This window comes from Aulonocara stuartgranti (assembly GCF_965226115.1).
Source record: "Aulonocara stuartgranti genome assembly, chromosome: 22".
Classification (NCBI taxonomy): Eukaryota; Metazoa; Chordata; class Actinopteri; order Cichliformes; family Cichlidae; genus Aulonocara; species Aulonocara stuartgranti.
The window spans coordinates 11,998,980-12,026,744 of NC_138957.1; the positions used below are offsets into that span (position 1 = coordinate 11,998,980).

The window sequence follows — 27,765 nt, forward strand, 5'->3', positions numbered from 1 at the left end:
CAAGTGAAAAAGCTTTCTAAAGAATTTTAGAGATGAATGACTATTCAGAATTACCCTGGAATTTTGAACATTTATCTGAACACTCCAAACTCCAAACACTCCGCTGAAAGAGGCTCAGCAGCATATTCACTTCCTCAGTGTGGTCTAAAAGCCAGGTCAACTTTTACTTTTCCCCCACAAAGAAATAAAAACGTTCAGAATCAGATAATCTCAGAGGGAAACCGAGACTGAGGAACTCTGTTTCCTGTTTGGAATCTAAGGGTGTTTTCAGACCTACAAGTTTGTAAACTTGTAGCTTTTACCCATGGTTAGGTTTGTTTTCACACAGATAAAAATCCAAGTGAACTGCAAATGAACCAAATGTGTCACTACAAACCACATAAGAATGTTCAGTCTGCTTACTGGCCAGTTGTGTCTGTTCTTGGTCTCAGTTTATTCCGCACGTCCTTCTTGCCTTCCATATGTTCCTGTATCTCTTTTTTGTCTGTGGTTTATTCTATAGACTCATGTATGAAGTCAGTCTTGTGTGAACCTTCCTTCCTGCAGCTCAGCTTCAGCCACTGGATATGTCACTTTATGTTTGAGACTGTATGAAGAGTTTTCTGCAGATTAAGAAATAATCTGTGTGCTGAGTAATATGTCTTTCCAGATATCTTCCTCACTGCAAAAGTGGTAACTGAAGGGTTTAACAAATGATTGAGTAGTCAGATGTTTGTTCAGTACTGCATTCACTGTGAAACCTTTCTCACAAATGGAGTTTGATTTGCTTCTCTCCAGTCTGATTCCTCATGTGATATTTCAGGCTGTTCTCACACTCATGGCAGGAAAATGTTTTTTTTCTCTGGGTTCTTGGTCTGCACAGTCTGTCCGACCATTGTCCAGCTCCAGCTGCTCACCGCAGCACTTTTGCTGCTTTAAGCCTGACAGTCAAGTGAACTATTTGTTGCATGCCCTGCAACTGCTTTTCACCATGTGGATGGCCATTTGCCGAGTCATGTGCAAGAACCCTTTCTCACAGAACGGGCAAGTGAACTGGCACTCCAGTGTGTGAAGGGTCTTCAGATTGACAGATTGTGGTTGAATCAGGGCTGTGCAAATGACGAAAATATATTAGATGATAGACGATTATACTCATGTATTTTGTGCTGTTGCAAAAATTACCGTTTACTGCAATATTTTTCCATTGCTTTAGATCCGGGGTGGCAAACTCCAGGCCTCGAGAGCCAGTGCCCTTCAGGTTTTAGATGTCACCCTGGGTCAACACACCTGAATCAAATAATTAGTTCATTACCAGGCCTCTGGAGAACTTCAAGAAATGTTGAGGAGGTAATTTAGCCATTTACACATCTAAAAACCTGCAGGACACCAGCTCTCAAGGCCTGGAGTTGGCCACCCCTGCTTTAGATGATGATTTGCAATACTTTCCATGGTATAGTCACCACCCACCAAACAACAACAGATATGTGGAGGAGCTGAACAACATATACCTTTATGAGCTTAACTGTGCTCTTCACAGACTGGACATCTGCAGTTGTCGTTTGCAGACAGGCTGGTTTCCTAACAACCATACAGGAGCAGTAATGTTAGCTTAAGTCCTGAGGACAGCACCTGCGTGACCGCATGGAGTCATCTAGTGTGTGTTGCTATAGGATAATGCCAGGTAAGGCCCATATTTATTTCATTACTGATCATTTCATTTAAATGTATATGAGAAATAGTACTTTTGATGTGGTGATTATATAAACTATTCACTGAATTTACCGAAAATGCATTATATTGCGATATAGATTCTTATGTTATCTTATCTAAATGTAAATGCTGAGTCCTTTTTACACACTAAGGATAATTATGGAGTTCCACTTGGACCAATTCTGTTTACGTTATTCATGCTTCCCTTAGGCAGTATCATTAGATCGCATACCATACAGTTTCACTCGTATGGAGATTATATCCAACTTTATCTATCCATAAATCCAGATAACACACACCAGTTCGTTAAACTGCAGGAATGTCTAAAAGCCATAAAGACCAGTATGGCCTCTAGTTTTCTGCTTGTAAATTCAGATAAAATTGAGGTTATTGTATTTCATCAAAAAATCTTAGAAATCCTGTATCTAACCAGATGCTTACAATGGATGGTATTACCTTGGTCTCCAGTAACACTGTGAGGAATCTTGGAGCCATTTTTGACCAGGACATGTCCTTCAATGCACATATTAAACTATTAACTGAGAAGCCTCAGTTGAAAGAAACTGGTCTTAACAACAGAGCTAATGTGATAAAACAGTGTCAAAAGTCACACCAAGGTTCTTTGCAACCAAATGACAGTAAGAAACTAAAAGACCAATGGTGATGTTTTATCAGTCTCACAGGATGGGTTATCAAATAAAATAATTTCTGCTTTACTTTTGTTCAGGCTGAGGAAGTCAGTCTCATCCAATTTGGTTCCAATTTGGCTCTAGTCATTTACCAGCTCTTGCAATCGGCATTTGTTTTTAGACCATTCATAGCTGCTTTTTTTTGTCCTATCATGTTACAGCTAAATAATTACCAAAGTGTTCATTCTGTTCATCTGGACGTAGAGTTTTCAGTGGGAGACGGGTTAGGCATAAAGCATAGAAGCTATCCAAGAAAGGCTCGAGTCAGAAACTTTACGTTCTGCAGAATAAGCAAAGAAGGACCGAAGAGTTACGCTACAGGGCCCAAGAGTACATCATTCTCCATCTTGCAGTGCTGTGATTGCAGCCACTCCCCAACTCTCTGTGAATGGTACTTATGGCCATTAATCAATGATCACTGATCGGTCTTTAATCAGTGGTTGAAGATCAATAGTCATAACCATTTGCATATTAATGAACTGACCTCACAGCCCATTGTTCACCAGTGGTGGTGAATTTCAGTCATTGTGCAAATGTACTGTTTATAAGGTTGAGGAAACTTCCACTCGGCTGAGATGGAAGAAGTCACTTGGATGAGTGACTAAACGTTTCTCCCACTTAAAACGCTATGTCCAGATGAACAGAATTAACTTTTTGGGGTTTGCCCAGTACAGCTCTTTCCTCGCTTTGTATCCAATCTCTCTCTCTCCCTCTGTTTCAGTGCTTTTCCAGCAGGGACTTTCGCTATGTTCCCACATTCCATGATTTTGAATCCCTGTGTACTCAGTAAAGCTTTGTTAAAATTGCTGTCTCGATTGTGTCTGCATTTGGGTCCACTCCCATGTACTGGTTCCCAGGCCCCTTGACAACTGTGTTATTGCTTGCTCTAAATCAGGGGTCGGCAACCTTTCTGATGATGAGTGCCATCTAAAATTTCCTCAGAGGTCAATGTACCATATGGTTGCATTAGCAATCAATTTAATAACGGCCTATATTAACAGTTACACACATTTTGACAAAAGCCCAGCCCATCAGGTATTGTAACAGGTATGTAACAGCGCACTGCGGGCAACACGCCAGACAGAATAGGCTACACTAGGCTGGAGAATTGTCACTCGCCGCAGCGAGGTCAGACTGGCGTGTAAGCTGGCGAACGCGGGCAATATGCCAGGAGAACCCAGTCTACCACTCGAGCACGGCAGCTGGCTATCGCCGTGACAGAAACCCACGATATGCGGATGACGCTCCAGAAGGAAGTCGGAGCTGCTGGCTGGAGAGGCCGAGTCATAACAGATCCTCGCTTGGCACTGAGCAGTGACACAGTGCCAGGGAGAGACTTTTCGTGGCTGTTTTGATATTGCTCTCTCTCTCTTAACTGATCAAATCTCGCTGTGGTAGCAGCTTTAAACTCTGTATGACCCAGGATGATAGAGGGTGTCCAGTCTGGATCGCATTCCAGCATTTTGTATTCTGGTTTTCCTACAAAACACAACAAATATTAGCCCGCAAAGCCACAGTGAACAAAGCAGCATAGCGCAACAAATTTAATTCAAATCAATATAAGACTTATTTGTGACCTACATCAACAATGATGTTATGATTAATTACGTAATAACTATAACAGAAGACTTACCTTTGTGGAAATGCTTGGAGCAGACTAACATGTGAGCTGGAGTGCTCTGGAACGTTATATTTGGTCTTTGAATGGCTGCAATCCAGGCCATCCGTCGGCTCTTTGTTACTTCGGAAACATGGCTTGAACAATTTCTCTTCCACGACGGAATTCGATAAAGACTGATCTCTTTACCCGTTGGCTTCCCATGGCTGTCATGCGACCGGCTATTGCAGTTAATAATACTACAGCTTCTTGCCATTCTTTGTGTTTCTTTTTATCGCTGTGTGACTGTTTTCATGTGAAAGCCTGCGTGCGCTAGTACCGCTTGCCGCTCGTACCTACAATCCTTTGCGGTTTTACCCCGGAAATGACGTCACATTTTCAATCTCTATACACAAGAGGCTAATTAGGGGTGGAGACAGCACGGACAAATCAAGAGTAACAAGTAAGGGAACGCAAAACTTAATATAACATACAAGGTAACAAACATAGAAACCAGGACTAAGATACACAAAGTTGACATAGACAGAAGACAAAATATAGAGAGAGACATGACAGTCTGTGAGGAAACAGAGGAGTTAAAGAAACACAGAAACCAAAGTAGAGGAATAGAATGAAATATAAAATAAACCGAACAAAAGCAAGCAAGGAACAAAAGATATTTTATGCAACCAAGAAAAAAAACATCAAACATGTGAGTATGAAAATATCTGGATATAATAACCCTTTACTTTCATAAGTAAAAAGTATTAGCATTGTACTTGGTATCAGTGATACTGCATTTGACCAATTTTTGCAGTATGATGTACCAGTTGTTGTAATCACGCCGGAAACATACTTTTATTTCGCGTCATTGTAGCTTTATTTTTAAGTGTCCCGGAAGTAGTAACTGACACTTCAGAGGACTTGACCCACCCTCCGTTAGCAGATTGAACCGCAGAGCCAGAAAGTCCTCCAGAGTTCGGTTCTGTGGACAGAATAGAGGGGGCCTGACATAGTTAACCGCCGGATGTGGAATTAAAAGCGGAAATGGAGGCGAGAAGAGGAGGTTAGTTTAATTCCTGTTGCTAGAAACGGAGCTGCTAAGCTAACGTTAGCATCGTGCTAATTTCAGCTTTTCCTTTCTCTTATTTTACGTCACTTCCTCTTAGCTCCTACTTGCGTACATAGCGTACTAGGAGGAGAGCGGAGGACTGTATTAAGTTAGATCTTAACTGAAACAGTTCCTGACGCTGTTCTGACAGCATCGGTCCTGGTGCCAGCAGTTATCAGTTTCTGTGCTTTCTGCATTTCACTGGGCGTTTCTCAAGTACACAAGTACATACTCGCATTCTTGTTAATCCGGAGCCGTTTCTCAATATGCGTACTTTTGTGTGGTGGGGGTTCTCTGTCTTAATTAGCAGTTCAAACATTTCAGAATTAAACGAGCAGAAGACAGTGTTACAGAGTGTTTCGTGTAATAACAATTATAACAAGTCTAAGAAGATACCAAACAAGGAATAGAATAGAATTAAACTTTATTGTCATTGCACATGCACAGGTACAGGGCAACGAAATGCAGTTTGCAGCCATTCAGAAGTGCTTTAGCCATGATATAGATATATTACAATATATATTAGCAATAATAGAGATATGTAAGTATATTACAGAAATGGGTCTATTACGGTATGTTATATGTACACAGTATGAAGTATGTTGTGAATATGCTACAAGTATGTACAGGCTGTAGTGAGTACAAGCTATGTACAGGCTATGAACAGGATATAAATATGAAAAAAAAAACTATACAGAATATGAAATAAAGAACTTTACAGAATCTGAGATATACAGCTATACAGAAATGGGAACTACGCAAATTGTAAACAGTTATAGAATTAAAAATGATCGTATGATTATTTACACAGAACTATACAGTAGTGCAGTTAAGAGGCTATATAAAGTGCTAGTGGTTGTGAGTGGTGGTTCAGTCCATGTTATTATTGTGTGTTTGAGGGTACAGTTGTCGTGTGTGTGTGTGTGTGTGTGTGTGTGTGTGTGTGTGTGTGTGTGTGTATGTCCAGTCCATGTGTTAATGTGGGTCAGGAGGCAGAGTTCATGAGTCTGACAGCTGTGGAGAAGAAGCTGTTCCGGTACCTGGTGGTCTTAGTCCGGAGGCTCCTGTAGCGCCTCCCAGAGGGCAGGAGGGTGAAGAGTCCATGTGATGGGTGACTGGGGTCTTTGATGATTTTCCCAGCCCTTTTCAGACACCGCTTCCTGTAGATGTCCTTTATGGCAGGAAGTGGTGCTCCGGCGATGCGCTGGGCAGTTTTCACAACCCTCTGCAACGCCTTCCGGTCCGAGGCAGAGCAGTTCCCGTACCAGACTGTTATACAGTTGGTCAGGATGCTCTCGATGGTGCAGCGATAGAAGTTCACCAGGATGTCTGAGGACAGGTGGTTCTTCCTCAGAGTCCTCAAGAAGAAGAGGCACTGGTGAGCCTTCTTGACCAGCTTGGAGCAGTTGGTCATCCAGATAAGATCCTCGGAGATGTGGACTCCCAGGAACTTGAAGCTGCTCACACGCTCCCCAGCCGTCCCCTTAATGTAGATGGGTGGATGTGGGTCAGCATTCCTCCTGTAGTCCACGATGAGCTCCACGAGGAGCATAAGTTTATAGTTTTAATTGCTTTTATATTATGAGAATGCTGTACATTTTTAAAATATTGTCTGGTTTCATTTATAAATCATTGAAAAAACAGTTTTGCATTAGAAAAAGTGGATTTATGTATACGAAATTTAGCCAGTAAGATTAGTAAATTAATCAAATAAAATTTGTTTGTCCTATTTGCAGGGTAATCCAAAAAAAAAGCCAAACAATATTTTTCCATAACAGAGAAGTCAGAATAGAAAGAAAAGCACAACAAAAGTACAAAAATCTTTGGAGTAAACTCAAATGGGGGGGGGGGCTCAGTTGGGCAATGGAATATGTGGTGGGGAGTGATCTGCGGTGCTGCTGCAGGGAAGCCAGATGCACCTGCATGGCAGCTGCAATCATGTCTCACCAGCTTAAAGTCTGTATTGGGCCCTGTGTGTGTGTGTGTGTGTGTGTGTGTGTGTGTGTGTGTGCGCGTGCGTGCAGCCGTTTGTTTGTGAAACAGCAAGCATAAGAATAAAGAGGCTGAAAAGCATGAGAATGTGGACAGGCACCACCACCACCCCGGTCTGCCAATCCACAGGTACCACCCCCTCAGGGCGGACCTCATCCACCCCAGAGGCTCTGCCGCCAAGGAGTTGTTGAACTGCCTCAAGCCATTTCCGCACTAATAGGTTTTCGTTTGAAAATGCATCTTTTTCTCTCTGTTTTGGCTTTCCGTCAACAATGAGATGGCGTTTTTGGTCAAGGAAAGCTGAGGTTTTTGAAAATGCTCTCCAAAGTGGATAAATTTGAAAATGCTGTTTTCGCGTCACAGTGTGGACTGCAAAAACGGAGTCTTTCGAATATGATGATGTATTTTTGTCATATGATGCAGTCATGTGACCAATTCAACTAAGATGACGGACGGCATTTTACAGCAGTTGTTTTGTTTGCTCTCAATTTGGACAGCCCTATTAGATTAATATCAATTTGTACATGCTCCAGAAAGCTCTGGATAAAGTATTTGTCCTCGACATCTTACCGGAAAGTAAATAAACAGCAGACGGAAATGATGCAGGTCAAATTGTCTTACGTTTCACGCATGCGCAGTACAGGAATGTAGCATTTTCAATATGGATTAAAACAATTGAAACGTTTTCAAATTTATCCGGATTAGTGTAGTTATTAGGTTAGCTAGAGAGTTGGGATGCTGTGTAATACATGAATAAACCTAAAATACAATGGTTTGGACATTCTTTTGCATGTTTCCCTACTGTAGCGGTTTCCTCAAGCATACAGGACTCTTAGAAGGTACAAGATGACAACTTTGGAATCATATTTGTTTGTCAAAGCTGAACCCAGGGCAAACTACGCTAAATTAGCATTTTTAGCTAACAGCTACAATAAGCATAAAAGTTGCTGTACGGCTATCATTTGTTAACATGTTCTTATACATGTAATACATTTATTATCAACCTGAGAGTTTATCTGCAGGTCAATCAACATGACTTCTGAGGTCTTAATCCAGCTCAAGATGCTGTAGATTCCCGTCAGTAACAAGCTGGTAAAATGGAGTTCTATTAACCGGAACCAGATTAAGTCCCAAAAAACTGAATTTTGGAACTGAAATTGAATTGTAGAACTGAAACATAATTAGGGATGGGTATCGTTTAGGTTTTATCCGATACCGGTGCCAAATCGGTACTTTTGAAACGGTGCCGGTGCTCAAACCGGTGCTTAAAGAATGGAGAACACAAAATTGGTCCAAAAACCTCTCATGTTCAGCTGTTTTTTGTAAAAATATAACAATGTTAGCCTTTTCTGCAGCTATGGGGCATATATGGTATCACTCTTGGCTGGAAGTAGTGCTTAATCAATGGAAAAAACACAAACTTTGTCCTAAACCTCTCATGTTTAACTGTTTTCCACTTTTTCTTTGGTCATTTTAGCCTTTTTAGCCAGGGTGAAGGGAGTATCTGCCATCAAACAAGAGGACAGCCGCATGTAGCTATGATGATGTTTGCTAGTTCACCTTACATGCATTAATGTAATAACGTGGTTAGCCTACTCAACGTAAATTAGCTACTCACGCAGAGAAGAACGGCTGCTGCCACCATCATCCGTCATCATTTCTGCTACACTGGCAGGGCTAGGGGCCAGGACTCTCCTCTTCGTGTTTTTGGGGGATGTTGCATAACAGGCAACCCACCCGCAGTAGATGTGCTCGGTGTGAGGTCTCGCAGCAAGCTATCAAATACAGCGCATTTCTGGGCTTTTAAAAAAAAAAACGCTATGCGTCGCCAGGTGTTTCATCGGATTTGAGGTGTTACCTCCTTTGACAGTATCACAGTATCAGCTTCAAGCACTTGTTGCAGGCTGCTGAGTTTGCATCTTTTGCTGTGAAGTACAGCCAGACTTCTGACCGCTTCGCCTTGGACATTTTTAATCTGTAGCTCTGCTCTAACAGAACGTACGTACCTGGCCCCGCCTACTATCCTCGGAAACGTAAAATGATTGGCTAGAATCTAAAGTGTATCACAGCTCAGGAAAAAAAAGCACCGAAATAAAGCACCGAAATGTGCGCTGCTTTTCGGTCTGGTTACTACCGTTTATGTCAGAACCGGTGCCATCATGGCACCGGACACCGGTACCCATCCCTAAACATAATAGTGAGAAGTGAAACTGAAATTATTCGAGAGCTACTTTTTAAAGGATAAAATACAGTTTCAAAGAAAATTAATTCATTTTCAAAATATAAAATACAATTTCAATTTAATGACAATCTTTTTTTCAGTTTGTGGTGTAGCTGCAACATGATCAGCGTTATTGCTGTGTTTGACAGTAAACTCTAGTTTTAGCTTAGGCTATGTGTTGGTCTTCTGCTGCTCACCTGGTGTGGATGTTATCCTGTTGGTACAGTTTTGTGTAACCGTCTGCTTCTCTTGACCAAACCAGATGATTGTTGTTCTTCTTTAACTCCTTTGACATATTAGCCTTGTGTAATGTATGCTTATGAAATCTCATGATGTGAAACCTTTACAAGTCAATTTCATATGCTGTTAATATGTAAAGCAATCATCTCTTTATTTCTAACTAAAGAGTCAAACTCCAATAAACTGTCAATGTATAAAAATACTTGTAGTTTAAAGATAACGCAAGCTCAATATCTGTGTTTCAGGTTTACCTCCAGGCATCCGAAAAGTGATTGTTGGTGAAGAAGAGAGGCAAGAGTGGAGCTCCAGTCTGGACCAGGAGGACCCAAGCATTAAAGAGGAGCAGGAGGAAGTCAATATCACCCAGTTCACCTTTAGTGCTCTCCCTGTTAAGAGTGAAGAGGATGAAGAAAAACCTGGATCTTTACAGCCTCATCACAGCCAGACTGAAGACATTAAAGATTCTGTCGGATGGCCAGATCCTGATCCATATCTGCAGCCTGATGAGAAGACTTCAGACACAGATGTCAGTGATGCCGACTATGAGCAGCCCTGTGAACCTGCACTGCCTCAGATGCAATGTGACAATGATGAGAAACCATTCAACTGCTTTGTGTGTGGGAGAAAATTTGGTCATCGCAGAAATCTTAACAGGCACCTGAGAACCCACACTGGAGAGAAACCCTTCATCTGCTCTCAGTGTGGGAAAAGATTTGTTGACAGTGGAAACCTGCACAGACACGTGGGGATTCACACAGAGAAGAAACCGTTTAGCTGTTCTGAGTGTGGCCGAGGTTTTAAAGACAAGTCTACTCTAATGAACCACTTGAGGACTCACACGGGCGAGAAACCATTCAGTTGCCCGTTTTGTAGTAAAACCTTCACACACAGTGGCAGTTTGAAACAGCACCTGAGCATTCACACAGGAGAGAAACCCTACAGCTGCCCAGAGTGCAATAAAACATTCAGTCGTAAAACAAACTTGAAGACTCACATGAAGATCCACACTGGTGAGAAAAGTTTCAGCTGTGGCTTCTGTCACAAAACGTTTACTCGGAAGCATCACATGCAAGACCATCAGCGTGTCTGTCGTTCTGCAAACCGTAGACCATCCAGAAACCAAATTCTGATGCCTCGCCCTCTAAGCACTGGACTGGTAGTGCTTGTGTACCCAGCATCTCTTTCTAAAAGTACCACTGAGTGATGGAAACCATTGTGGCATCAAATGAGAGAGAGAATAAAGCCAAACCTCCGTAGGTGACCAGAATATGGCTTTTAGTGAAAGAGAAGATATTTGATCTTTTAAGTTGTTTTAGACTTCAAAGATCAAATGTCTTGAAAGTAGAGTTCCCGTAGTTTGTGGTGAAACGTGATCCATCTTTAGTAGTTTTGTTAGAGCTGTGTTTTGTGTGGTATGGAGGACCACAAGAGCCACGCGCATCGAAATAAATGATTCTGTGTTTAAATAATGAATTGTAGAACAAAATCTGCATTTGTAAATTCATTTTTGAATTCCAATTTAATAAACTGATTTTTAAAATGCTTTTTAAGTCTTCATTTCAAAAACATTTTCGAATTGCACTTTAATCAACTGCATTTCAAAATCCATTTCCCTTTCCTGTTTCCCGGCTCTTTAGGCTCCGAACCGGCTCTTCAGGTTGTTTTGTTGCTTTAATTAATTTATTATTAACAATAATATAAAATTATGCACAAAAGGAATTACTATTGTAAAAAAAAGAAAGTGGTTTTATTTATATATGTTTATATATATAAATATATACAGTGGCCCCTAGAGACAAAACGCGTACAAACTCCAAAACACATTTCTAGCATGAACTGAGCTTCCAAAACAGAGCTACCTAGATCACTTAAAGTACACAATTGAAAGCATGTGTGTATTGTTTGTGTATTTATACACAAGCATTCATATATAGTCAAATAATAAAAAATAAAAAAAATGTTCATTTACCTGTTATTACCACACACCAAATCCGGTCGTTGGTACTTGCTGGCTTGTGTAGCCACTAGGTAACAAAAGCTCAACACTGCGCCCAGCATCCTGGAGCACTTCTGTTGTGTTTTGTACGTGTTTTGAGTTTTTATGTGCTTCTGAGTTTTTAAGTGTTTTGGAGTTTGTACGTGCTTCGGAGTTTGTACGTGTTTTTACGTGTTTTGGATTTTGTACGTGCTTCAGAGTTTGTACGTGATTTGAAGTTTGTATGTGCTTTGTCTGTAGGGGCCACTGTAAATATGCTTTTATTTATTCACTCCACATAAAATGTAATAAATAAATCATACAAAAACCAACTATTCACATTTCAACTTTTAACTATTTAAATTTTCAGCTTTTTCCTTTTACAAATTTAAAGTGAAACAACACAAAACACTGCAAACCACAACACAATTAAACATAAATTATAATATGAAAACAAAAAGAAGATGCACATTCTCTGTCATATGGGCCTGCATGAATAAACTTTCTGAATCCTTTATCATCTTCAACTGAAAATAGTTGTGGATGATTACTATACCTTTATAATGTGACGTTGTTGTCCCTGGCACTCTTTCTCTCTCCCTCCCACTCTGTTCCTGTGCTATTGTGATTGTAACTACCGCCCCTCCCCCTTCTGCCCAGCGCAAGCACAAGGCTCACGTTCGGAGTGAAGCGGAAAAAAGTGAGAGAGAGAGGGTGAGAGAAAGGGGGGGGAAAAAACAAAAAAAAAAACCCCACGGCTCCCAATAAGGAGCCGGCTCGTGTGGTTCACTTCAAAGAGTCGGCTCTAAGAGCTGTTTGATTCGCGACCAACACATCACTATATTCTAACCCCTGAGGTTTGAAGAAGGAAGAGGAGAAGAGCGCAGAGAATCGCCCATCCTGGAAGATTAGTTGTTTAACTGTAAAGAATGTCAAAAGCCCCTCAGACAGAGGTTCTAGTCTGAGCACAAAGGTTAAAGCAGGAAACAACCAGAATAGGTGATCTGAGAATTAGCCTTAGTAATAGTCTGTTATTTTTATGTTATGACAATTGCCCAAACACAGCAGTCATCTCATATATGGTTAAAGGGGGACAGAGGGCCTAAGAGGGAAAAGAAGCATAGAGAACTGACACCTGGTGGGCAAAAAGGGTCTGTGTGTAATGTCTGGAGAGATGAAAATGGTAAATGGCCTGTATTTGTATAGTGCTTTACTTAGTCCCTAAGGACCCCAAAGCGCTTTACAGTACATTCAGTCATCCACCCATTCACACACTGGTGATGGCAAGCTACATTGTAGCCACAGCCACCCTGGGGCGCACTGACAGAGGCGAGGCTGCCAGACACTGGCGCCACCGGGCCCTCTGAACACCACCAGTAGGCAGCGGAAGTTGAAGTTGCTAATCCAAAGGTTAATCCCTAAGCCAACAGGAAAGGCAAATGGATTTTGAAATGAGTGGAATTGGTAATTTAAAAAGAATTTTGAAAATCTGTTTATTAAATTGGAATTCAAAAATGAATTACAAATGCAGAATGTATTCTACAATTCATTCTTTAAAGACAGAATTCTTTATTTCTATGCCAAACTCATAAAGATTAAATTTGCATAACGATCAAAACTAGCACCACTGGTTAAACGTGGGCCAATTGAGTGTCATCAGGAACAACACAGAGAACACCATCCCCACAGAGAAAGCTAGGAAAGCAGAAGAACTTCATATCAAGAAGCCCTGAGTAAATGTGGTTATCCTAGCTGGACATTTGTCAAAGATGGGAAGGCGCCTAAAGAATGCTCCAGGAGGGAAGGCCTAAGGGTACATCTTTCACTATTTTACAATGCTTTGATTGCAACCATTTCCCAACTCTCTGTGTATGGTACTTGCAGGCATTTATTTATAATCAAGAAAATTTGCATATTAATGATCATTAAACTGACCCCATGGCCCATTGTTAATCAGTGGTGCTAGTTTTGCTCATTATGTGATATTTCAATGTGATATTTATAAGGCTGGGGAAACCAGCAGTCAGCTAAGACTGAAGTCACTTGGACGAGTGACAAAACGTTTCTCCCACTTAAAACGCTACCTCAAGATGAGCAGAATGAACTTTTGGGATTGTTTTAATTATATTTGTGAAGGATACTTGATGCAGATGTAGATTGCTGAGCCAAATCCCTACGACAGCAAAGAGAAGAATTCTAGCCACAGCAAGGTCCCACTGGATGCATAAACCCGTGATTGCGGACAATAATAATAAAAAACCAGAAAGGATCACAGCCGGCTCTAGCATCCTTAAATAGTCCAAAGATATCCAGTTAGAGGGTGAACTGGTAATTCTAAATTGCCCATAGGTGTGAATGGGTCTTGTTGTTAGCCATGGCACAGAATGGTGATCTGTCCAGGGATACACTGCCCTATGGCTGGGAAAGGTTTCAGCCTCTTGTGACCATTAATTAAATAAGTGGAAGTGGATGGATGGATAGTTTTTCCAATTATTATTTGGAGAAAAAGAAATCTGAAAATGTTTAAAAAACAAACTGTCAGCTGTATGTGTATTGAGGATGAGGAGGCTATGACCTTTCTCACATTAACATGTGTCTACTTCTGTTACTGAACACAAAGCCACTCCTCTTTACAAACTCCCAAACAAATATAGACAAAAACAGAACAAAAACGGAAAATGTTTTATTTAGATTAGCAAATTTCATATTTCCACTTTAAATATCTATTGATCAACTATCAACTCCACATTCGTGTCAAAGGCCCTGCCCATCCAGCTACACAGGATGTGAAGCTTCAAAGAAAGGACCAGAACTCTGCTGCATTAAATTAAGTACTGAATAACTTTATTTAGGGATGTGAATCGAGAACCAGTTCTCAAAGGATGAGAGCGTGATGGTAAAGTGGAGACCACTTCAGGACAGAAACAACTGCATTATACTGTTAACAAAACTCCGGCAGCATGCTAACACTAAGCTAACAAGAACCCCGAGTGATGTTAAAGCTGAGTAAATGCTGACCCCAGCCCACACAACTTGCAGCCTCCGTTTTTACTGGTTCATGTTTCTAAAGTAGAATCACTTTAAGGTCTCTTTGTGAAAACCTTTAAGGTTTTCATCTTTGCTTTGTGCTGTCCACATTAGGATAGGGATTTGTGTTAGTGTGTCGGGCTGTAGCCTCAGGTTTGTATTGCTAATTATGATACAGTGTGTTGCAGATTATTTTACAGACTAACATGACAGTAACGTAACGAGTAGTATAACAAATGTCTTTCTCCTGGGTGTAATTAAGTAACGTACTGCATTACTTTTAAAATAAAAGGGTTCTGTGTAATATGAGCAAGAATGACTGAGTATTGACCCTAACACTGATCAAAACAATGAGAGGAAACACCTGCAACATGCACACACATTTGACATCTGAGCATGTAATAATTTTGGGTGACTGCAGTGTCTTTGATATGCTGCTTAGAGATGGTGGTGACTCACAAAGTGGAGCCAAAGAGAATGGATAAAGGAATCGATAAGGAAACGAATTTATAAGTGATATTAATAATGGAATCAGAATTGCAAAATTCTTATCAATTCTCATCCCCTAACTTTATTGATCCAAACGTTTTAGCAAAGAACCAAACAACCAGAAAAAAGGAAGAAAAAAAAAGAAGAAGGTGAGAGCTGCTGGTTACCATGGCATTGAAAACAGGAAGCAGAAACAATAGCCGCAATCCATCTTCTCCAATCTCATTAATTCTAATGATGTCGCGGACATGACTCCACCCCTTGACTTGACTGGTTCCTGTTTATCATATTTCTTAGGGCAGGGCATGTCAGCCATCCTTGTTTCTGTGCCAAGACTTTCTGTTTCCTATATTTGTTTCAAATTTAGAGTTAAGTGTGAAAACAGTCTCTGCAGGTCCATTTGCCCTCTACTGTTAAGACACCACTACAGTCATAGTTCTTGTCCAGGTATCCTAGATGGACTCAATCTGGCGACGGACCTTCTCAGAGGCAAGGCGGTCAAGTCGTCGCTGGCGGATGACAACGAGGACGGCGAAGAGGGTTGTCAGAGCCAACATGGCCGCCTCAAACTTCCAGAACAGATGTTCTTCCATGAGAACAGAGCGGCAGCTGAATAGGAGGAGGAAGAAAAATTAGTACCTTCATTGGAATAACGTCAGTTCCTGTAGTGACGATTAATCTATGGCTGAGGTGCATGCTCATCTATTAGCTGATGAGTCCATAAAGGGTTCAAAATATTCTGATGTGATGTGAAAGTTATCCATGAACCATGTGTAGCCTAGTCCATAAATGACTATAGCAATTAACTCTCTGGGGTCTAGGGTATAATTGGCCATTTTTGACTATTTTTGATTTGTCTTGTTTGGAATCATTCTTTTCAGCACAATTTCAAATGTCTGAATTTACAGTTATTTCATTTTGACATACTGTATTAGCACGATTGATCTAAATTAAGACAAAAAAGATCACATCAGAGTAGGGAAAAAAAAGTTATATTTTTCACTGTAAAAACCAAAGAAGAATGTTCAATGAATCATTTTCATAACTTGGAAATGCAAATAGTCGTAACAATAGAAATTGTAATTTTTTTAAAATTATGCACAGGTTTTGGAAAAAACAAAGTTATATGCAGCTATTTACCTAAAAATGCAGCCAAGGCCTCAGGCAGTTTTTATATAACCATTTAAAACTATTAACAGAACAATTAGGTGTTCTGCATCAAATAAGAAGGCACATAAATTAGTTGTACCAATCCAAAAAATATTTTCGGTCCAAATTAAGACAGAGGAGAACACCACATACTAGGGGTGGGTTTTTATAATCGATTCATCGATTAAAATCGATTCTGGCTTGGATAACGTAAAATCGATTCATTAAAATCCTGAATCGATTTTTTAATATAAATTTATTTTGTCCGAAATGCCAGAATCTCTGGTGACATCTCACAAAATTTCAAGAACCACCAAACAGTAAATGAGAGCAGGTACAGGGATTCTGCACATAGACTTAAACACACAGCGCGACCCGCGGATCAGAATCAGTTAGATGTCGCCTTTCTCACAGTCGGGGCTGAAAGCCGACAGCTCGCTGATCCGGGTCCGCGCTTTGTGTTCACGCCCTTTATGCGCTGATTCTAAAGCTGTTAGTTTGATCTCTCTCCAAACAATATTGACCGAACCAGCAGCAAAAGAAGATCCAAACGCTTCACATAAACATCGTCATGAATTCACTCTTTTACTGTTTAGCTTCCATTGCGATGCGCAGCTCTCTCTCTCTCCCCCCCCCCCCCCCACCCTCTCTCTCTCTCGAACAGTTTCGCTTTCTTCATTATTCGCTTGCTTGTTACACAAGTCTACTGTTGTTTACAGCGCTGTCGGCCGCTGTTTTTTCCCCTTTTACATTCTTCCGAAAAGAAAACCTCATTTCTGCTGTTCAATACTGAACAAATTTAAACTTTTTAATATTATTCAAAATGCAAAATGCTTAGCCATGTCTCTAATAAAACCGCTGTAACGTCAGAGGTAATGTTGATTAATTAATGGTTTTCTTTCGTTTTTGATGTACTGCAGAATATTTTTATAAAATCCCAGGCCAGGAAAATCACCTTCATGTTTTTCTGTGTTTTATCTTCAGCTACTTTGACACAAAGGCATCTGCTGTGATGCTCACACCTTTGATAAAGTCTTGCGAGTGTCAGCTTCCTTTTTATAGATCAGGGCTCTAGAGTGCGACCAATTTGGTCGCAAATGCGACCAAATTTCTCCATGGTGCGACTAATAAAAAATACTTGGTTGCACCGGTGCGACCAAGTAAAAAAAATACTTGGTCGCACCGGTGCAACCAAGTATTTTCTCGGAAAAAAAGTTTCAGCAACCCTGAAAGTCTCCGTGTGTTCAACAACAGGCACACATTATGCCCATGTCGTGTTCTAAACCAATCAGAGATACTCAGAGGCGGGGACCTCTGTGATTGGCCGTGGTCCAGATATTCCTGCAGACCTACTTGTGTTTACGTTTGAAAGTGCGGGCAGATAGAGAAGGGTGAGTAGCCCAGGTCAGAAGTGTATGAAGTTGGTATTGAGAAAATATGAAAAGAACAATTGATAACTTTTTCGTTAAGTTAAGGCCTGATCAGTCCAAAATTCTGAGCCAGCGCTCTGACACGGAGCCATCAACCTCTCCGTTTTTGTCAAACACTGGTCCGGAGACGGCATCAGAAAATGAGCCACATACGATCGACTCCCAGCCGGAGTCCACTGAAAGTAAAAGTGAGAAAATGTATAGATTTCGAATCGAGTGGCTTGACCAGTTTCCCTGGCTAAGATACAGCCAAGCTGACAATATGATGCACTGCATTTATTGTCGCGAGTGTGGAAAGACCATGGCCGGCAACACAGCATTTGTCACTGGTGCTAATACGTTTCGAATTGAAACGCTGAAAAAGCATACAGCATCGAGAAGACACATTATATGCCGCGATAAATGCTCTGCCAAAATGTCCCCGCTCCCCACTGCCTTTCAGCGGCAGGCAGGAGTAAACGGGTCATCGGAGGAGGCCGAGATGATCATTAAGTTTAACATCGCCTACAATATTGCAAAAGAAGAAGTTCCGTTTACTAAGTTCAAGTCAGAAATAACTCTTCACAGGAAAAATGGCTTGGACATAAACCCCACATACAGCAATGATGTTGCGTGCGCCCAGTTTATAGGCGTAATCGCTGACACACTGAAAAAAAAGACGTCAGTGGAAATTGCGAACAGTACATACATGGCCTTCCTGATCGATGGAGACACAGACATCGCCACAAAAGAATGTGTCATTGTGTACGCTCGTATCTTGCAAAAAGGAAGACCAGCGAATATACTGATTGGACACATTGAGGTCCAGCATGCCCATGCCCAAGGTAAGCCATGTCATGTCACGTAGCCTATGTATATGATTAATAATATTACGTCGTGTTACTGAATTAACCATATCTAGCATGTTCTTATCATTGAAAATTAAACATAGCAATAATACATGAATATAGAAACTCAAACTGAAAAAGACTGCATTGTAAACTCTTGATCTGATAAGTAAATGGTATTTTTTTTTAATTTGTTTAGGAATTTATGCTGCCTCAAAGAAAGCATTTGCTGCTCTTGGGGACCAGTGCAGTAACTGGTTGGATAAAATCATTGCTATGGGGGCTGATGGAGCTGCTGTTAATTTGGGCAGCAAAGGGGGTGTCAAGTTAATCATTTTGAAAGGTTGTTAGTTAATCATTTACAAATAAAAAAAAACATGAACATGTAAAACTGCGGTGTTAAGTAATGCAGTTTAAAAATTTGGGTACGCCTAACTTTTGTGCTTGTACGCCTAAATTTTGTGCTGGTGCGCCTAAATTTTATTTTTAGGCGCACCAGTGCAACCATGGCAAAAAGTTAGTCTAGAGCCCTGTAGATACAAAAATATGTAAATGTTCTGATCTGAATTATAATACTTCTGACTGTCAAAATTTCCCAGATTTAAATTGAATCGAATCGAATTAAATCGAATCGATTTGGGACCTTGTGAATCGGAATTGAATCGATTCTAGAAATCAGTGACGATACCCAGCCCTACCACATACCAAAACTCTGCAGGTCTGACAACAAGAGGTTTAATAAAAAACAAAACAAAAAACAACAAAACCATATGTGTGTGTGTGTGTGTGTGTGTGTGTGTGTGTGTGTGTGTGTGTGTGTGTGTGTGTGTACACACACACACACACACACACACACACACACACACACACACACACACACACACACACACACACACACTGACAAATTGCTGAAGTTGATGGTATTGTACAGTGATTCCAAAATGTCAATTTCAAAAAAATAAAAAAATAAAAAAGAGGTGTATCACTCATGTTGCTGTCTGCCTTTGGTGGCTTTTTTGCAGCAACTGTGACATTCAGCAGTCGTCTTATTGTTCTGACACACAAAACAAAACTATCGACTACACTACACACTAACTACACAAGACAACATGCCGTGGAAGAGTTCGGGTCTTAGGAGGTTAAATTTAGGTTTTGTTTAAAGGTATGTCTGCACATGCCAGTGTTATTTTTTTCACCTCTAAAAAGTAAAAAAGCTCTTCTTATTATTAAAACATCTTATTATTCTTGTATTAAAAGTATATGTTTTATCCTCTCTGAATTATATCCGTCTGTTTGTTACCACACTCACTGCTTTGTTTTCCTCCCACTATTTGGTCGGAGGGGCTAAAATGGCTCTTTTGATGTTGAAGGTTGGCGACCTTTATTGTTTGCTTGCTGTCATCCATTAGAGTATTTCCTTTAATTTAGAATGATCAGCTGCTCAGATTTTAGTCCTCCCACCTGTTGCTTGCATTCATCATGATTTTGAATGATACATGTCGCCTGTCTGGTTAATCAGGACCCAGACTCACCTTTTGTACTCCTCTCTGCTGGACTGGCTGCAGTTCACTCGCTCTACATAGCCTGTCAGTCTGCAGGCCAACTGTGACTTCTGAAAAACACACACACGGCCAATTAGATGATGCTTCAGAAAACAGAGAAGATTGATCTGTGCTTATGTATTTAAAGTTACATTTTAAATATGATGGAAAAAACTCATGTGGAGGTGTCTAATTTTTACTTTGATTCACCCAAAAGCCCATTTTTCATTAGTACCCATTCGGATGGAGTCACCAAAACACAACTCTGATTGGCTGGTTTTCCATTGCAATTGAGTAGAACCCAATATGTGTTTTCAACATCGTTTGTGGCAACATTAGGGCTGCCACAAACGATGATTTTGATAGTCGACTAGTCACCGATTATTTTTGCAATTAGTCGAATCATGCAGATTGTGCATCCATTGGACGTAAAATGTACAGCTTATTGCACCAGCAGCATCTGCTCTTATATAACTATCATTAGCTTACAGCTTTAAGTGTTTAAGGTATGTGCTAACTAAAAATAAAGACAAGATGATAGTTTGTTAAATGTTAATGAAATTTGCAGATTGTTTTGGTGAAATTTAATAAACTTCTTGCTATCTAAAATATATCAGGACACCGGAGTATATTCTCGAGCATCTCACACTTCTGATAATCAGCTGTCTGCTTGACGTTTATTCAGCTGTGTAAAAACTATAACTTTAATCTCAGCCAAACCGATTTACTCAGGAACAAATAAAACACTAAAAAAAAGCCAAACAATAACATTTTTAAGTTATCTAAGTGACTTATATATCACAGGGCTCTAGGCTAACTTTTTGTCATGGGCGTACCGGTACGCCTAACTTTTTAAAGTTAGGCGTACCGGTACAATAGTTAGGCGCACACAAATTTTATAATAATTTATATAATATAATGTGTTTTTCTGGATACACTGTGCTTTTTCAGCATTCAAAGATTGATGACACCGTGTCCGAGCACTGGCTATGAATTTCAGAAGGATCAGGCCTTAACTTAACAGAAAAGTTAGCAATAGTTCTTTTCCTATTACAGCTACATCCACTTCTGTCGTGGCTAGGCGGCTCACTAGGGCTGGGTATCATCACTGATTTCTATAATCCATTCGATTCCGGTTTTCAAAGTCCCGATTCGATTCAACTTAGCCTCAGACAGTCAGAAATATTATAATTCTGATCATTTATCAGTACTGACTTCATCAGAATTGTGAACATCACAGCAGATGCCTTTGTGTGAAAGTAACTGAGAATAAAACACAGAAAAACATGAAGGAGATTTTCCTGGTCTGGCTTTTTATAGCAGATAACCTTAAAAATATTCTACAATGTTCTGCATATAAAGTTTAAATTTCTTCAGTATTGAACAACAGAAAAAATAGGCTTTCTTATCCGAGGTCATTTAAGGGAAAAAAAGAAAAAGAAAAGAAAAAGACAGCAGCCGACAGCGCTGTAAACAACGGTAGACTGGTGGGTAATAAGCGAATGAATAATACAGAAAACAGAGATTGGAGACGGAAAACTGTTCTTGAAGTACAGAGAGAGATAGAGAGAGCTAGCTGTGCATGGAGTGGGATTTTAATAGTCGTGGAAGCAAAACAGCAAAATTCATGACGACATCGATCAAATGTGAAGCGCAGTTTGCTGCTTCTTTTGCTGCTTGCTCGGTGAATTTTGGTTGGAGAGACAAAACCTGCAGCTCAGAATCAGCACAAAAAGACGTAAACACAGCGCGGACCGGACGCATCAGGATCGCTAAGCTCCGACAGCGTGTCCGTCTACGGGCCGTCGGGTGAGAAAGCCGAGAAAGACAAAGTTGATTCTGATGCGTCGGTCCTCTGTGTTTACGTCTTTGTGTGGAATCCGTGTACCTGCTCTCATTTGCTGTTTGGTTGTTGTTGAAATGGTTTTGTGAGCTTTAATCTGACGTTTCTGGCAAAACACAGTTATATTTAAAAGTCATTCAGGATTTAATGAATTGATATCGCTTTATTCAAACTACTCACCTCCCACTTCCACCTGCACTTTCAACTGGACCACGGCCAATCAGAGAGGTCCCGCCCCTTACTATCTCTGATTGGTTTAGTCCACGATAGGGGCAAAATGTGTCTGTTGTTGACCACAGGGAAGGTTGCAGATTTTTTTTTTTTTTGCTACCCGAACAGTTGGTCGCACAGGTGCAACCAAATATTTTTTTAGTCGCACCACTGAAAAATTTGGTCGTATTTGCGACCAAATTGGTCGCACTCTAGAGCCCTGTATCATGTTTAACCTGAGTAGTGAAAGACAGCGGTGGGTTTGAAAACGATTTGCCGGGAGTCCGGTGTTCTCACGGGCTCTAGTGAGCCTTGCCCCCGGCTAGCTATCGAGCTAGTGGGTAACAGACGTCTCCGAAAACGTCGGAGCGCTTTTGAAAGTATGTGGTGTCTTGATAAACTGAGCAGATATTTGAGGTTTACACAGCTACATTCTCGTCTGAAAATATGTTAAACGTGTATTTTGTGACCCAGAAAGAATAATAAGAGTAATATCAAAACTAACTAGCTGCCGCCATTGTTGGAAACTGAGCTGGGCTGCGCTATGAATTCTGGGACAGAGCTTCTTCTTCGGGGTTTAACGGCAGCTGGCATCCTTGTACATGCAGTGCTGTCATCTTCTGTTTCAATCCGTTATTACACTCTTAAATCCTACTACTTCTGCGGCTTTTGTGATCTTACAAAGCTTCAAAAGACGCGTTGACTATTAAACGATTTTGATAGTCGACGTAATCGTGACTAGTCGACTAATAGTGGCAGCCCTACATAGCATTGCGTCCACGCTTCCCGTGATGTAATTAATATGTAACACGAACACTACAACAAAGGTAGACATCAAGGCCTGCTACTTGGTTTGTGGCTTTTCATCAGACTCAGGGGAGCACAGCGTTTTTTGTAGCCATTTCTCTCATTGCCAGGTTTCAAAAAGAGGTTGGTATGATTTTCTTGAATAAGGCTACATTCACACTGCAGGTCTTAATGCTTAATTCCGATTTTTTGATGAAATCCTCACACTCCTTCACACTACAAATAAAATGTGACAGCAAACGCGCTCTAGTGTGAACCCTCCAAGCGTCCCGCATGCGCAAAAAAAGACGTCACACACAATGCGCTCCGTTTAGACCCAGACCAAACAGCATTGTTTGACTGATGGCCCTGAATATAAAGACTTGTTCCAGACTTAACTTTATAACTTGAAGGAAAATTGGGAAACGTAATTTTGTTATTTACACATGGCCTAATAATTGTCCTTGTTGCTGTTTTAGAGAGGAGCGGTGCTTCAAAGGATAGTTGCAGATTTCTGTCAGATAGGGCTGCTCAATTAATCGAATTTTAATCTCGATTACGATCTGGGCTTTCAACGATCATTAAAAATGACTGAGCCGATTATTAGCCCCTCCCTCGTGCTTTACCCTCGCGCTGCTCCGTGTGGCAAATCGAGCGCACCTCTCTGCATTTCGAACATGTGTCACAACAATTAAGAGCAGCGGTCCCCAACCTTTTTTGCGCCACGGACCGGTTTATGCCCGACAATATTTTCACGGACCGGCCTTTAAGGTGTCGCGGATAAATACAACAAAATATAACTAGTACCGGTACCGAAAAAAAGAAAATTTATTCATAGCACACGTGAAAAGACCAAGGAAAACCGAGTAAACGATAAAAACGATAACAACATAACGCTGAAAATCGATAAAAACCCTGAAAACCATACATTTCACACCTGAGCCTCAACTCTCGCGGCCCGGTACCAAACGACTCATGCCCTGGAGGGACTTTCCGTGCCGGATACACGATGGACGGGTGGCAGAAATGGAGGGTCGTGTGCCTGGCGGGACTGTCGATCAAGGACGCTGAAGATATCTACCTATTCGGAACCATGATAACAGGGTTCTTGCTGATCGGAGCTGGCTTGGGCCTGGCTTATCGGAGAATTAGGAGAAATAGGAGCCCAGCATGAGTAGAGGTCTCTTTTTCCTCTTCTACTTTCCCATTGTTGTGTACTTTTTCAGTGTTTTTCTGTAACGCTGCCGATCTCCGACCTGTATTCCCATGTGATGTCTGTGTTGTGTGTGCAAGTCGGGGGGGGGGGGGGGGGGGGTCTATTCCACTGCGGGGCAACCTGCATGTGGCCAATAAAGCCTTGATTCATTCATTCATTCAAACAGCAGTCGCTTTCTAAAACATCAAATACAGTACACATACGAAAGTGACCCAGATCGGATTTGAAAATATCGGATTTGTGCTGTTCACAATGTCATACTATGATCGGATATGGGTCGCATAGAGTCAAAAAAGTCAGATTTGATGCGCTTTTGCCTGCAGTGTGAACGTAGCCTAAGACTCTCCTGACTCATGATGCCACTGAGCAGCCAATCAGGTAAGTACTAATGGAAAAAGGGCTTTAGGTAACTATTTAAAAAATAAATAAATAAAAATGTATTTTAAAATAAAATAAAATAAATAAATAAATAATTGAAACAAAACAAAAAAACCCACAAAAAAACAAAACAAAACAAAACACATGACCATCTGCCAGATAACTTCATCTGGCTGTCCGATGACTTGATCAGCTGATTTCTGAACAGTGGTGACCTGAGAGTTGACGCTGCCCTATGTGGGACTGAAATGACTCACAGTATTGAAGTCGCTGCAGCGCACGCACGCCTCCGTCACCACAAACTCCTCCAACAGCCAGCAGGGGGGGGCCTCAGGCTTAACTGCTGCCAGGACAACAACAATATGTTATTGGCTGCATATACTTTGTGTGTGTACCTGGAAGTGAAATTATTATTATTATTATTATTATTATTTTTGCTGTTGGATTAAAACTAGTGAACCTGTCACATGACATGACTTTGTTTCCACAGAATGAGTTCTTCAACAGTTCTTTAAAAAAAAGAAATCTTTAATTAAAGCAACACTTTATGCTGTTAACAAAGAAGGAAGAGGCAGGAGGAATCCATTTAGGGATACACATAGAACAAATGGGATTTCTGGTTAGCTCAGCGAGGTATACAGTCAAGCCCATAATTATTACTACCAGATTCTAGTGTGTAACTGTTCATATAGAGTGTTATAAAATTTATTGCTAATGCAATCATATGGCACATTGACTTCTGAGGAAATTTTAGAAGGCACTCGTCATCAGAAAGGTTGCCAACCCCTGGTCTAGTGCATAAAAAGACATAACACACAGCGCGGACCTGGCACATCAGAATCAGTGAGATGTCGGCTTTCTCACCCGACATCTCACTGATTCTGATGCATATGGTCCACGCTGTCTTTACGTCTTTGTGCGGAATCTTTTTTCCCTCAAACGGCTGGTCGCACTGTTGCAATGTAGGATTTTTTTTTTGTCACACGATTGAGAAATTGTGTGTGACCAAATTGGTCGCAGTCTAGAGCCCCGGATTAGGTTGCCTGGTACATGGCCTGAAAAAGAGCTCTAAAGCATTAGGTCCATGTTTTACAGCGGGGATGGGGTTCTAAGGGTTGAAGGCTTCTGATCTTTTTAAAAACAAACAAACAAATAAACAAACCAAATTAAGGAAACATCATTGTGGCCAAACAATCCAATTTTTGTTTCATCTAACACAGAAGACCAGAAGTCTTCTTCTTTGTCCAGATGAGCATTTAGCCATGTAGGCTTTTGTATGCCTCTCTGGAGAAGTGGCATTATCCTTGGTCTCTCTAGAAGTTGATTCTGTTCATTTGGACGTAGCGTTTTCAGTGGGAGAAACGTTTTGTCACTCATCCAAGTGACTTCTTCAGTCTCAGCTGACTGCAGGTTTCCCCAATCTTATAAACAGTACATTTGCATAATGACTGAAGCCAGCCCACTGAATGAACAATGGGCTGGGAGGTCAGTTCCTTCATCATAATTATGCAAATTCTCATGACCATTGATCAACAACCACCAGCAGAGCACAGATTCACCAGGATGATCTTGGTAATGAGCCTTGGATTCTTTTTCACCTCTCTCACTATCCTCCTGGCCAGCACAGGTGTCACTTGGCTTCCGACCATATCCTCTGTGATTTTCCACAGTGCAGAACATCTTGTATTTTTTAATAATAATTTATACTGTAGCCACTGGAACTTGAAAACATTTATATATGGCCTTGTAGCCCTTTCCTGCCTTGTGAGCAGCCACAATGCACAGCCGCTGGTCCTTACTGAGCTCCTTTGTCTTAGCAATGACTATCCACAAGCCAACTGCAGAGAGCTGCTGTTTTTCACCTGTTGAGTTGATTAAAACATCTATTCCCAATTAATCAGGGTAATTAGGATGCTTTATAAGTGCTTGGACTATTTGGAATAGTATAGAACTTTGGATTTTCCCAGAGACTGTGACAGTTGTGAAGGGTATGAATAATTTTAGACGCAACACTTTTTGTAAATAAAAGCTGAGAAATATTTTTTTTCTACAATGATGCCACTTGTATGTCGTCTTATTATATTTTAATATTTTAGGAGAAGCCTGTGTCATTTCTGGTAAAAGAAAAAAAAAAAACACATGCTGGTTGAATAACAGTAACTTTAAGTCAGAATTTGCCAGGGGAATGAATAATTATGGACTTGACTTTAATACAGAAAGAACAATAACTGCATTTTTTTTTAAAGCAAGCTAACAAAACATAGCTCTAAAAACAGATGACAAGAGTTTGAGACATACCTGTAACTGTTCCTATAGATTTCTCCTCATTCAGCAGAGCTGATCCGAACACCCTGAACACATGAACATTTTTGAAAGTCATATGACTTTACCACAGTGCTGCCTGCAGGTTTGGATGACCTCTGAACTTACCTGAGTGACACAAGACCCCAGAACAGGGCATGCAGTACAAGGACGCGTGGGCGGCAGCAGGCGACAGGGATCCGACAGTCACCCTCCATCAGTCTGCTGCCCCAGCACCACAACGCCGTCGCCACGCTGTCCGCTTCCTGACCGGTTATTGAAAAATTATGATTCGTGGCCGAGTGCTATCAGTCCAAGCTGTAGTCAGTCTTTTACCATGATGCTCACATTGATCAAAGCCTTAAGGCTCCACGCTATTGAGAGCTGAAAAATCAAACATATGTCACTTTGCTAATCGATAATCAGAGTGCAGATGATCACAGTTCAGTGTATTTAATATAAGAGTACACAGCCTAATTACTATTTGATTGGATGATAAAATTAATCATCCAATAAAACAGCAACAAACCTAATCAATAAATGAGTAATGAGCAGATTCATTAACACAGACACAGCAATATTTCACTCAGCTGATCATTAATAACCCATCAATAACTTAAAAAAGAGCTAATATCACACACTTTAAGCGGCTTACAACGTGATTTTCTTTGTATTGAGCAGTCTGCTAATGCTAACAAGTTGCTAACACGTTAGCAATACCGTTAGCTCTACTCACCGCGATCTCTTAAAAAACACACCCGCCATATTGGACTCAACGCAGGGAAGCAGAGAAGAGGAGCCTAAACATCAGAACCGCCGATGATTCGACACTGCTGTTAAATAAAGCGCAGAGTTAGCGGCGAGCAGCTGAAGTCCATCGATTGTTGTTACCGGATTCACACAGACAGGTTAACCACGACACTCACAGGCAGCACTTCCGCCACAGAGTTCACTACCCGCAAGGATAAAATGCTCCCAGGAAAAGCGTCTGTTATATTCATGTAAATACAATAATATATATGCATGCATGTGCCCCGGGAGAAACGCACTAAAC

General features: G+C 40.8%; 2 protein-coding genes across 4 annotated transcripts; one reads left to right on the forward strand and one right to left on the reverse strand.

Annotated features, from left to right (window-relative positions):
- Positions 1-1,350: 1,350 nt before the first annotated feature.
- LOC309698385 (uncharacterized protein) lies at positions 1,351-11,082 on the forward strand. 2 transcript variants are annotated; one of them, XM_082520784.1, is made up of 3 exons: positions 1,351-1,429; positions 1,517-1,660; positions 9,785-11,082. In XM_082520784.1, the coding sequence occupies exons 2-3, from the start codon at positions 1,621-1,623 to the stop codon at positions 10,741-10,743; spliced, it is 999 nt and encodes a 332-aa protein (XP_082376910.1). In that variant the 5' UTR covers positions 1,351-1,429; positions 1,517-1,620; the 3' UTR covers positions 10,744-11,082. The 2 variants fall into 2 exon arrangements, with proteins under 2 accessions (XP_082376910.1, XP_082376911.1); XM_082520785.1 differs by lacking the exons at positions 1,351-1,429; positions 1,517-1,660 and adding an exon at positions 4,876-5,041.
- Positions 11,083-14,181: 3,099 nt separating this feature from the next.
- Positions 14,182-27,733, reverse strand: jtb (jumping translocation breakpoint). 2 transcript variants are annotated; one of them, XM_082520787.1, is made up of 6 exons: positions 27,448-27,733; positions 26,841-27,095; positions 26,709-26,761; positions 24,668-24,750; positions 19,969-20,048; positions 14,182-15,639 (listed from the first exon to the last, which is right to left on the reverse strand). In XM_082520787.1, the coding sequence occupies exons 2-6, from the start codon at positions 26,927-26,929 to the stop codon at positions 15,483-15,485; spliced, it is 462 nt and encodes a 153-aa protein (XP_082376913.1). In that variant the 5' UTR covers positions 26,930-27,095; positions 27,448-27,733; the 3' UTR covers positions 14,182-15,482. The 2 variants fall into 2 exon arrangements, with proteins under 2 accessions (XP_082376913.1, XP_082376912.1); XM_082520786.1 differs by having other exon boundaries at positions 24,668-24,753; positions 27,448-27,726.
- Between the last annotated feature and the right edge of the window lie 32 nt (positions 27,734-27,765).

Excerpts from the sequence above, each read along its gene's own strand:
- LOC309698385 (XM_082520784.1), top strand. The coding sequence starts at position 1,621 with ATGGAGTCATCTAGTGTGTGTTGCTATAGGATAATGCCAG. Across the intron at positions 1,661-9,784 it reads TTGCTATAGGATAATGCCAG|GTTTACCTCCAGGCATCCGA; the intron begins GTAAGGCCCATA and ends TCTGTGTTTCAG.
- jtb (XM_082520786.1), bottom strand. The coding sequence starts at position 26,929 with ATGGAGGGTGACTGTCGGATCCCTGTCGCCTGCTGCCGCCCACGCGTC. Across the intron at positions 26,762-26,840 it reads TGGGGTCTTGTGTCACTCAG|GGTGTTCGGATCAGCTCTGC; the intron begins GTAAGTTCAGAG and ends TCATGTGTTCAG. Across the intron at positions 24,754-26,708 it reads ATCTATAGGAACAGTTACAG|CAGTTAAGCCTGAGGCCCCC; the intron begins GTATGTCTCAAA and ends TTGTCCTGGCAG.